Source organism: Schistocerca serialis, chromosome 2, assembly GCF_023864345.2.
Source record: "Schistocerca serialis cubense isolate TAMUIC-IGC-003099 chromosome 2, iqSchSeri2.2, whole genome shotgun sequence".
Classification (NCBI taxonomy): Eukaryota; Metazoa; Arthropoda; class Insecta; order Orthoptera; family Acrididae; genus Schistocerca; species Schistocerca serialis.
In genome coordinates, this window is record NC_064639.1 from 1,163,005,689 (window position 1) to 1,163,018,140 (window position 12,452).

General features: G+C 33.8%; 1 protein-coding gene across 1 annotated transcript in view; it reads left to right on the plus strand.

Annotated features, from left to right (window-relative positions):
• Positions 1-2,524, plus strand: part of LOC126458632 (cytochrome P450 9e2-like) — a 59,413-nt gene extending 56,889 nt beyond the window's left edge. The window contains exon 8 of the mRNA XM_050095800.1: positions 1,286-2,524. Within this exon, the coding sequence (XP_049951757.1) occupies positions 1,286-1,452 (167 nt within the window). The 3' untranslated portion in view covers positions 1,453-2,524. The remainder of the gene's footprint in view (positions 1-1,285) is intronic.
• Positions 2,525-12,452: the final 9,928 nt, after the last annotated feature.

Genomic DNA, 12,452 nt, shown 5'->3' on the forward strand with positions numbered 1-12,452 from the left:
GTGCCGCAACACGACGTGGGATGGAGCCGACTAAATTCTGAAGTAGTGCTGGAGGGAATTGACAACATGAATCGTGCAGGGCTGTCTATACTGACGGGCGCTGATATATATCTACGGGGACGGGTGAAAATGTGTGCCCCGACCGGGACTCGAACCCGGGCACAGAGGATAGTGCGCGAGATATTCCCTGCAATCGCACTATCCTCTGTGCACTCGGTGGCTCAGATGAATAGAGTGTCTCTGTGCACTCGGTGGCTCAGATGGATAGAACGTCTGTGATGTAAGCAGGAGATCCTGGGTTCGAGTCCCGGTCTAAGCACACATTTTCACCTGTCCCCATTGATATATACCAACGCCCGTCAGCAGCTGAAGGTATTAATACAGGCTCTATGGATTTATGAGGTTGTCTCCAAACCAGTACACGTCCATCCACTCGATACAATTTCAAACGAGACTCATCCGACCAGGCAACATGTTTCCAGTCATTGACAGTCCAATGTCGGTGTTGACGGACCCAGGCGAGACGTAAAGCAGTTACCAAGGGTACACGAGTGAGCTGTCGGCTTCGAAAGCCCATATCGATGAAGTTTCGCTGAATGGTTCGCACGCTGACACTTGCTGATGGCCCAGCATTAAAATCTGCAGCAATTTGCGGAAGGGTTGCACTTCCGTCACGTTGAACGATTCTCTTCAGTCGTCGTCGGTCCCATTCATGCAGGATCTTTTTCCGGCCGCAGCGACATCAGAGTTTTGACATTTCACCGAATTCCTGATATTCACCGTACATACAGAGAAGAAGAGAATAGAAACGTTAGAAATAGGGTGTTACAGAAGAATGCTGAAGAATGTATAGGTAGATCGGATAACTAACATGGTACTGAGCCGAATTGGGGACGAAATTCGTGACACATCTTGACTAACGGAAGGGGTCAGTTTATAGGACACATGCTGAGGCATCTAGAAACTGCATATTTGTAAGTGGAGGGAGGTGTGGGGGCCCAAAAGTAGAGAGGGAGACCAAATCTTGACTACAGTTATAAGACTCAAATGGATGTAGGTTGCAGTAACGAAGAAGCTTCGCCAGATGGATTCGTCTGGAGTGTTGCATTAAACCACTCAGACTGAAGACTATAAGTACAAAAATTATACTTTGAATGTCATGAATACTTCCCTCAAGGTGTTTCATTTTTCATCTCATCCATCCAAATCGGTTTCCTACCACAGCCCTCTTTTTGCTCACCTATAGAGTCTCCGTGTAGTTCACTGCTGACTTACGCCTTTGCAGCCCAGAGGTTCGCGCTGATGGAGTCCAAGGTGGTGCTCGTCCACCTGCTGTCCAGGTTCAGCCTCCAGGCGGTCGCCAAGACGCCGGTGCCGCTCAGACTCCAGCCGGACAGCGCCACGCTCACCGTCAAAGGCGGCGCCTGGCTCGGGATCCGAAGCAGGGTCTGAGGGTCTAGGCCAGCGCCCCAGCCGCTCCTCGCGACACAACGTTAAACGCACTTGTAAAACGTACTGTGCCTGTGAAATCATACATGTCAGAGCAAAACGGTTGCTACATCACAGAGTGGTATGTTGCTCTTTCGTATTTACATGTGCAGTTTCTACTGTGATTTCTTAAATAGCCTCTAAACATTATTCCATTATTTTTCTACACTTGCACTGTTTGACTTCTATACCTTACTGTTAATTTAAGTAGATTATACGAAGTGATTCAATTACTGATCGAGGCTTTATAGGCTTTACCGAGGTTTCATAATTTTTTTCCTTTGAGGATATAATGAGAAGTACTTAAGAACGCGGCTAGTGCAATAAATGACATTTTGATGTGCCTCCAGAAAATTCGTTTTTATATTACTTTATGGTGTAAGCAACAAAATGTAATAACGAAATTATGCTAGATTTATGGGAATATTCCATAGTTCCCAAAGAAGAACTATAGTGACATGAATTTCACACTAGTTGCGGGATAAAATTGAGTGAGCACAGACTCTGACTATTATTGTTGTCTGTTGTGTGGCAGAGAAAGGATGCTAATGTTCCTCCAGACGCATACACTGCCGATATATTTGCACTCATACTGACTTTGACTTGTTTTAAGATCAAAATGTCGTAGCAAGTGTTCTTCAATTTGAATGTTGCCTGATAGCTTCATTATGATGTTGCTAGATGCATTATTAACCTGCTACGTAGTTTTGATGATAATTAGTGAATGTCAGTCCTTTTTTTCAGTCTTGATGTGCTACAGCACTCACACTGCTGTCTGTCTGTGGGTATAGCTTCTGCATAAATTCTTCAGTGATCTGAAATTTCTATTTGATTTTTTGTAACTGAGGTTCCTCAAAGTATGTAAGAAAATTAAATGATTTCACAGAATAACGAAATACAAATAACTCAGGAGTAAATGTCGCTATATTTTTGTTTACAAACTCTGTTACAATCAGTACCTAACTATACCACTCAGTAAGTTCCTTTCGGTTGTTATGGTATAAAATATATTGTCTCAATATTCTTCTATGTGTTAAAAACTAGAGCACACTGTTGCTCCAAGTTGTTCAAGTATTTATGCTACATCAACTTCTTAATAAAAAAAATTGCTTACTTGTATAGAAATTTGTGTATTGATTAATTTTTCCATTTATGTTGTCACATGTTTTGTCTGTTGTAGTTAATACTGCATATGAAAACTTGTTTACTAACCAAGAATACAATTACAAAAATCTAAAAGAAAATTTTTCTTAATTAGAAATGCAACCTATACTTTAATATTTTAGAGTGAACGACGAAATGAATAATTTCGTTTATAATCTATACTAATTTGAGAGAAATACTTCAGCTAGCAGTGATTGTAAATTCTCATCTGCTAAATGCTAGAAGAGTTCTTTTGTTTTGAGTCAAAACCACTGCATGTGGTACGATATTACAGTGCCTGTGTCCTTAAGAAAAACGATGCTAAGTTCTAGAAGAGTTCTTTTGTTTTGAGTCAAAACCACTGCATGTGGTACGATATTACAGTGCCTGTGTCCTTAAGAAAAAAGATGCATGATCCTTCGGATATGCATGCATGTTCTAAGAAGCATTGCATCGTGCTTGATTGGTTGCTTGGTTGGTTTTGCGGAAGAAGGACCGAATAGTGAGTTCACCAGTCCCATCGGATTAGGGAAGGATTAGGAAGGAAGTCGGCCATGCTCTTTCAGAGGAACCATCCCGGCATTTGCCTGAAGTGATTTAGGGAAATCACGGAAAACCTAAATCAGAATGACTGGACGCGGATTTGAACCGTCGTCCTCTTGAATGCGGGTCCAGTGTGCGAGCCACTGAACCACCTAGATCAGTGCACTGTTCTTCTTGACAACACAGGCGCTGTGGTCTCCTGTTTATTCATCCACACCAGGCAGCGACTTTCAATTAAAACGTCCTCCCCCGAAATGGACTTACATGATGTGTGTACGAGTGCAGCTTGTGACCCAGGAACAACGATATACGGAAGGCTGGATGTGGCCTTCAGTCCTGTATGAATACCCAAAGCGGTTAAGGCAAGTGCTCACGCAAATCGGGAAATACGAGTTCGAGTCTCATTCTGGCACAAATTTTCATTGTCATCATCCCCTCATATAGCTGGTGGTTGATAGTACTCTCAACTGCGAATACATTTCATGCTGTGTGTAGTATCCATACAAATTATATTTTTACATCTATATCTACATACATACTTCACATGGTAGAGGGTACCACGTACCACATTATTAGTCATCTCATTTCTTCTTCCAACTGCAAATAGAGTGAGGGGAAAACGACTTTCTATAAGCCTCCATGCAATCCCTAATTTATCTCATTGTACCTTCGTTATCATTACGCGAAATCTACGTTAGTGGCGTAGAATCGTTCTGTAGTCACCGTCAGATGCCGCTTCTCTAAATTTCCGCAATAGACCCTCCAGGGATTCCCATTTCAGCTCACGAAGCATCTCCATAATACTTGTGAACTGGTCGGGCCTATGGATAACGAATCTAGCAGAATGCTTCTGAATTATTTCGATGTCTTCCTGTAATCCGACCTGGTGGGACCCCAAGTACCCAAGCAGAACTCAAGAATGGGTCGCACTAATGTTCTACACACATTCTCCTCTATACATTAGCTATATTTTCTCAAAGTCGTCCCCAATAAAACGAAGTCGAGCATTCGCCGTCCCTACTACCAATTGAATTGCTCATTTCATTTCATACCGCTTTGCAGCGTGTAAGGGTACTGTATCCTCATGCAGTATCGATTATGCACTATGCAGAGATCATACATGGTTTAAGCAAAGACTGCAGTGTAGTCAACAATGTGTGAGTGGGTAAGCAGTAGTCGAGTGGTGGAGTTCGTGGGTGGAAGTCGGGTGTGAGTAGTAAGTGGGCCACTTGACCGCAGTTGCAGATATTTTTTTTAACGCATCCATCATTGCCTTATAAACTGCTAGACTGTGCACACTAGCTACTAAAATTTTTTATAAACGAATTCAAACCATAAAAATTTTTAAAAGTTTTCTACTAAAATTCTATGTTGTGAATCACATGTCAAATTCTTTTTACCATACATTACTACATACATAATCGTAGCTTTCGGAATTTTATCAGTAAAATTTGCACACAACTTCATTGTAGTTTTCTGTGTAGTTAATACACTCATTCTTGTAGACATATTTACAACATAGATAGAATAATTTTCAATAAAGCTGAATGGACTCACATTATCATCACCATTCAATTGTGTTGTTCTCTTAAAATCTAAGAAAGCATCATAAGCTTTTAAATTATTATTTGGCGAATCTAAATTCCACATTTATTGAGGGAGAAGCTCGTTTCTGCCATTTTTAATATAGATGTACTGTAATTTAACATGATCGAATAAGGAACAGTCAATGAGCTGATTATTTTTAAAAAATTCTACACAACATACTCTAGATCATGAAATTCGTTATCATTATTTTTGGTTCTCTTCATTCCTTTTTATTTAGGTTTAATTTCACCATCTTTAAAAAACTGGAAGTTCCAGTTATCTATTATTTTATTGAAACTTTCTGGCAAAATAATTTTAAATTTATTATCGAGCTCTAGACAAATTTTATCACCATATCCAGTTTTTAAACGTTCACGGTCAGTAATGTAATACCGCTCATTTACATCAAGCTCACTAATCTTTCTAAACAGATTAGAATTGCTAGCATTATTGAGTGTCTTCAGTAGATTGTCCATTTATATAGAATAAAATTTTAATTATCTTTTAAATTTTTATTCTATATAAATATGACTAATATATGGGATGAATTTAAGTTTGACATCTTTGTCGAGAGAAGTATAATCCAAGTTGAGTGTAATACTTGCACAGAATATTTTAAACCATCATTAATTATAGAACACTTGAGAAGTTAGAAACATACTAAACATGTAAGTGCATTGAAGAGAATTTATAAAGAAGAATACGAAAAGTAATTTGATAACTATGAGGAAACAGATATAGAAATATGGGAAGAAATAGAAAATTCCAATTCTCTATTTTCTATGGCAGTAAAACAAATAATAGATTCTAATTTACCAATTAATAATTTACCTACAAAATTACATTAAAGCTTACTCATTATTTTTCATTATTTTGAAAAGTTTATCATTCTATAACTAAAAAGCTAGACATCTTAGAATACAACAAAATGTAACTAACTAATTTATTCTATTTGTATAAGGCATGTGGTATGAATTTTTTATTTACATTAGAAGATATAGATAATTTTTAGTATCCATAAGGCACTGTATCATAATTATCTAGAACAATTCTTTTATCATACTGAAATGAAAATTCTTTCTTAACTTGTTTGTTTACTAGATTTTTAGTGTCAACATCTCTAGTTATCTGATTGTATTCTAATTGTATCTTTTCTTTCACTTCATTCTCAATTAATCAGATCATAGATGCGCCATTCAACTTTTGAATATTCTTGTAATTTAATGTGAATCCTTTCACCTTCATTTCTGTCTTTTTATCGTTTTTCTCATAATAATGACTTTTTGGACCTCTTGAAGCCCAATCTGAAATCCAATTATTTCTCAATTCATCTGTCCATTCACCTAACATACAACCTGTTTCCACAGTATTTTTATCATCATCCATAAATACTACAGAATCAGTATCGAAATATATAACAGATTCTCCTAGTTTATCTAACATATCATACAATCTAAGTCTTGCATTTGATATAGTGAATGCAGCTATAAAAATATTCGTAGCTGCATTGTTTCCCACGTAATATTCTTTGAAATTATACCTTATCAAGACCATTTCCTCTGTAATAAAATTTACATCTATGTTATCTAATTGATCATCCAACAGTATCTCATAAAATCGTTGCAAATTTGTCACCTATTCTGTTTGACTCGTGTTTTGTCTTTGTCCAAATTTGCCCCATAATGAATTCAGACAGATGTTAGCAACAGCTCGCTTTCCAGGATTTTCTTTTATTCTGTCATGATCCAAGTCAATATCCAACTTCTCTTTAACTGTTTTGATGTATTCTTTGTCACTTTCAAAATTTTATTTTGATAAAGTCTTTCACATAGTTTTTAAACAACATATTGCTTTTATTTTTGAAGTCCCATACTTCATAAAATTCTAAAACTTTATATCCTTTTTCTACAGCTCTCTTTACTTCATCTGTCGACCAAGTTCCAGTAAAACTTCTTTCTTCATCACAGTGATTGCATTTACATAGTTGTTCTTCTGCACATTTGACACACAGAGGAAACAATAGTTTTTCATTTTTATCGATTTGCATGTGTACAGGTAAAACAGGATGATACAATCTTCTAGGAGCCAATACTTTACATTTTATTAACCGATACCAATTTTTAGAATAATATCTTGGTCTATATATTTTCCTTGGATGTTGTTCAGGATAATAATCACAATATTGCATGGTTGGCTAAAGACTACATACATCAATATATTTTATTTTTGAGCTAATACCATCTGCTTTAGCTCTTAATTTGATTGTATTTGTTCGTCCACCATAAAATGCATCTCTTGAATTCAATGGTTCAACAATTTTAGGTAACTATTTAAGATTTTTATACTCTACTGAGTTCACCCAATCATATTCCCACATTTCCACCAGATTGTATCCTGCATTTCATATTTCTGCACTTCTTGTTAAAGTCTTTTGATAAAGATCACCCATAGTTTCCTTATTTCTGTTGTTAATTGTTTCACTTTTTAAACATTTTTTACAATCATGCCAGAGGCAACCATGATATTGATAAACAGTATTAGTTGCTTTATCAAATCCATCTACTTTTGCTCCAGCAATTCTGACTTCTCCACCATTAAGAGCATGTGAGATGTTGCTATTATTTAAGCTATTCAACCAAGCTATCGATTGTTTACTGTAATTCTCCTTCTGTTCCTTATCCAATACAGCGACTGTATTTTTCTGTAAATATTTCGATCTGTAAATTGCCATACAAACGCCAGCAATTGTTAAATAACAGAATGGATCAATGTTAGCAATTTCCAGAAACTGTTTTCTTAATTCTAAACAACCTCATCTTAATATATATACATCAGAATTACAGTACTCGTTAATTTCTTTCTTCATATTGAACACATAATTTTCTTTAACTCTAGAGCTGTGCCATTTGAGAAATGCTTCTCAATCTTTTGGCTTCATACTGTCAACACAATAATATTCAGTATCAGGAATCAGTCCTAGATAGTTTTCATTTGCTAGCGCATTGAATAAATGTGGGAAGTAGCCTTTCTTCAATTCTTTCAAATCAAAAGTTTTTGGAAAACTGCTAAATGGACCTTGTACAAAATTACTGCTATCTATAATTTTTATGCCTAACTGTTTGATCTCCAATAACATTAGTTTAGTTCCTTTGTAGATGGTATATGGCCTTATTGTGTTTTCAACACAGTACTTCAAAATGAATTGGGAATCATAACATTTTGCTTAGTGAGCTATGAATGTGTGATAACTGTTCTTTTGAGATGTCATCCACTTACAGAATTCATCATTTGTCTTAAATTTATAAACAGTATCACCTTTAAAATTGTGAACAATTACAAGATTTGGAATGTGTGTTCCAGTTTCTTGAGTTGCTTCATAATCAAACCACGTGTATCTTTCAGTATAGGTACAATTCACTTTCTTTGGAAAGCCTTTTTCATAACATTTAAACTCTTTACCACCAACTATTTTATTACACACAAAGCACTGGTAAATATAAAAATCTTGGAATTCTCCATTAACATAGCAACCTTCTTTATTACAATTTGGGCAACCTTGCACTATATATTCATCACCAAATTTTCTTTCACAGGTACCACCTTTTTCCAATACAGGTTGCATATAGCATTTATGATTTCCGATTTCCACTACTTGGTTACAATTTCTACAAAGTTCAAAACCGCATTTATGTTCTTTAGATCTTAAACAAATCTTTTAACATCCTTCACACTTGTAAGCTGTATCACAGACTTCTTTCATGATTGTTCAAGCATTCTTCATTATTACAGTATCTATTGCATTTCTCACAATAAATCTTATTTTCTTCACTTTCATGTTCTGGTCTTTTGCATAATGTACACACATTTCGATCTATTTCACATCTATGTTTCTCCTTGTTATGATATGGTTTCTTGCACTTATCACAGAAATATGAAGATCCTAAGAAAGCATTCATACTGTTAATTGCATCGAAATGGTTGTGATCTTTGTACAGATAAATCTTTATTTCTTTCACACAACCACTATAGATAACTGCATTGAAATATTCAGTGCATATAACATTTATTTGAATATCCAACAATTCTTCAATATTTTTAATGTAATCTAAAGTAAATCCTTCTTCATTGTATTCACCAAACTGATCACATAATGTATTAGTTAACTCTATCTGTTATTTGTATTTGTCTCCTTCTCTGATTTTCTTAATCTCGTTTAGGAAGTTGGTTCAAAGACATTTGGGTTCCTTTGAGGATGTTTTGACCACAAATGATATTTTATGCTTTATTATCTACAGAATTTCCGGTCCAATGGTTAGAGGGCATGAAATTAGTAATAAAATTAAATCAAATTTTGTTAAATCTTTAATCACCTGAAATAATATAGATTTTCAACTATCTAAAGTTTTACATACTTGGAATAACATAGATTTTCTGAAAAATAAAAAATTTTAATTTACTGATGTATTTTCATTCTATGCTTCATATTTTTGATCTCATTCTGAAAGGCAGGAAGGTTGCTTATAAGAAGTTTCTGTGATGCTTGATCAAGAAAATAATCCATGGTTCAAAGCTAAAGATGTTGCTGAAATATTAGAATTTACAAATCCTCAAAAAGCAATTCGATATCATATCATTGCAAATTTTAATTTGAAGGAATCGTTCTCCTTAAGAGGCAATGAAAAATATTTATGATGAAATTTTAACTGTGTCTGCTGTAGAATTTTAATTTACTAATGCAGTTTAATTCTATATAAATGGAGGTACTTATTGATCTAAAAAATAATAAACTCGCTTATAACAACCAAAATATTTTTGTAATTATTGATGAAAATAATGACCTATGGTTTAAAGCTAAAGATGTTGCTGAAATATTAGACTGTAAAAAATATAGGGATGCTATTAAAAAACATGTGGATGATGAAGACAAACAAGGATTTAATGATTTTCCAGACACCATAAAACATGGCATTTACAGAAGCTATATAAAATCGAAGATAGGCATCGAAATTGTGAAGAAATATTAAGATTGAACTATAATCCTAACTCAATAAATTTATATCAACGAATGAATGAAAATTTGAGAATTGTTTGCTATCGAAATTATTTCAATAATTAGGATAATTATACACAAGAAAAATTGGTTGATGATATAATGAATCTTCTTCAGACTGATTTCATGTAATGAATGTCTTTCATTCTATGTAAATGCAGTCGATTATAGATATGTTCAACAACTAGCTTACTTACATCAATAAGCCACTTGTCGTGATTATTGATGAAGAAAATAACCCATGGTTTAAAGCTAAAGATGTTGCACAGATATTAGAATATAAAGACACAGATAATGCAATTTAGAAAGAATGTAGATACAGATGATACTAATTTCTTAGAAAATTTGAGACCCGTCCGCCAGACATGTATAGCTTATAATGAAAAAACAACTATAATCATTAATGAAACAGGATTATATTCATTAATTTTATCTTCTAAAAAAAAGAAGCTAAACAGTTTAAAAGATGGGTTACTCATGAAGTTTTACCATCGAACCGAAAATTCGGCGAATATAAACTGCAACAAACAATTAAATAAAAGGAGCAACTCACCATCAACTTTCAAAACAAACTCGCTATAGAGTCAACAGAGAAAGAAGAATTAAAAGAGGAAAACAAAAGACTCGAACAATTCAACATGAACATGAAGATCTTTATTGACAAAGTCACACAGAAAACAGAAAATGGTTACATCGGTTTAGTTACTTCAAAAAGATATTCTTTAATCAACAACTTTAAAGAGGGAAAAACAGAGATCTTGTCTATTCGAAATTCGAATTTCAATTCTTCGCACAACGAGGAAGATAAATTTTATATCTGCTTCTATGATAAAGTGTATGATGTTAATAAAAGAGAAAAGATTATTTACGAGTTATCGGATGACTTCAGAGATAAAAAGAATAAGGAAATCTTCGTTTTACATTACACTCCACTGCTTGAGATTGTTTAATTGACGATTAAAAACATAAATGAGCCTTTTGACTACACTAATGATTTAACTAAAAATCACTTAGAGCAAGTGTATTCTTTAGACCCAATAACACCTGAAGAAATTATTTGATGAAGAAGAATTGTAAGAAAAAATAAATCAAGCTCTTGACGATTGCGTAAAAGAAAATAATTTCAGTTTAACTAGATCAGAATTGTTGGGTCAAGTAAAAGTTGAACATCACATTAACATTGCAAAGCAATGGAAAAGCAATAAAGAACCGATTACACATAAAAAAGTTAAAATTACAGTCACTTATTAATCGATCTAAAAAGTCAGTGGTGTTTTATAAAGTATTCATAAACAATACAAATTTCATCACTGTTGAGATTGTATAAATAATTCACTCTTTCATCTGTTAATTGATTTATGAATGTAGATATTATATATTCATCATCAGGATAACATACAGATAGGATGAATGAAAGTGTGAGTTACCTCAATCGTACTATTTGGTACAGTTATATAGAAAAAATTTTAATAGATTTGTGATCAACTGACTATTACTTTATATTTATTTACCCAACTGTTGTGCGAATTATCAAAACCTTACCATTTAACATAAACTTTATCTCCTTTCTTTCATAAAACTTTTTCAACTAAGTATACATCTGGATTTTCGTTTTCTGTAGTTCTTGTTCATAAAAATTTCCTTTTATATCTTTTAATTTATACATGATTGGATTAGAATGAGTCACATCTTGAATTTCAAAAATTTCTGGACACCGGTTAGCAGTGTAACCTTTCTCAAATATTCCTTTCAGTTTGCTTATTCTAACTTTATCACCAATAGAATACTTTGCTTTAGCTGGAGACATAACCATTGCATTAGGTTCATAATTTTTCTCATTAACTTCTATTGCCTTCGTTTTTATAGTTCGATGTTTTATGTTATTATATTTATCAACTAATTTTGAGGCAATGTCTATCCACTTGTAATTTCCTTGAATAGAAAATTGTTTCCACATTTTTTCTTTTAATGTCTTGTTGAATTTTAATTCTGAAAAAGTTGAATAATGATTAATGTTATATTTCCTCATCAGTTCTTTAAAGTCTTTGTTATAAAATCCTTTACCATTATCTGTCCGCAGCTTTTTGGTCTCCTGGAGCTGAATACTTTTTCGAATGCATGAGCCACATTCTTAGCTGTTTTGTCTTTAACTGGAACAGCCCAGACAAATTTCGAAAATACATCGATAACAGTCAATAAATATTTATATCCTTTGTTTATTTTAGAAATTCCTTTCAACTTGCCCGAATCCATTTCTACTAAGTCGGCTTGCCATAAATCATCTATACTGAGAGAAATTACATTTCTTCATGTAAAATTTTTTATCATCAGTTTATGTAATTCATTAATAATTTCTTCATGAATATTATATAGACCTTTACCCACAATTTTTTTTGACGCATTTACTTTTCTTCTTTTTACAAACTGTGCAAAGACCTTCAATTCATTGTTTTCCATTTTCTGTTGCTAATCTGTATGGATTATGTGTATCAGTAAATTTTTACACTTCAAGCAATAAATGCGATAGTCATGCGAAGTGTGGTTGTTCATTTACACAGATAAAAAATTTATTAAAGATTAAATTAATCGAATTTTTTCAATACTTCTAGATCATTACCTACTTTTGTTTCCAAGCTTTTTT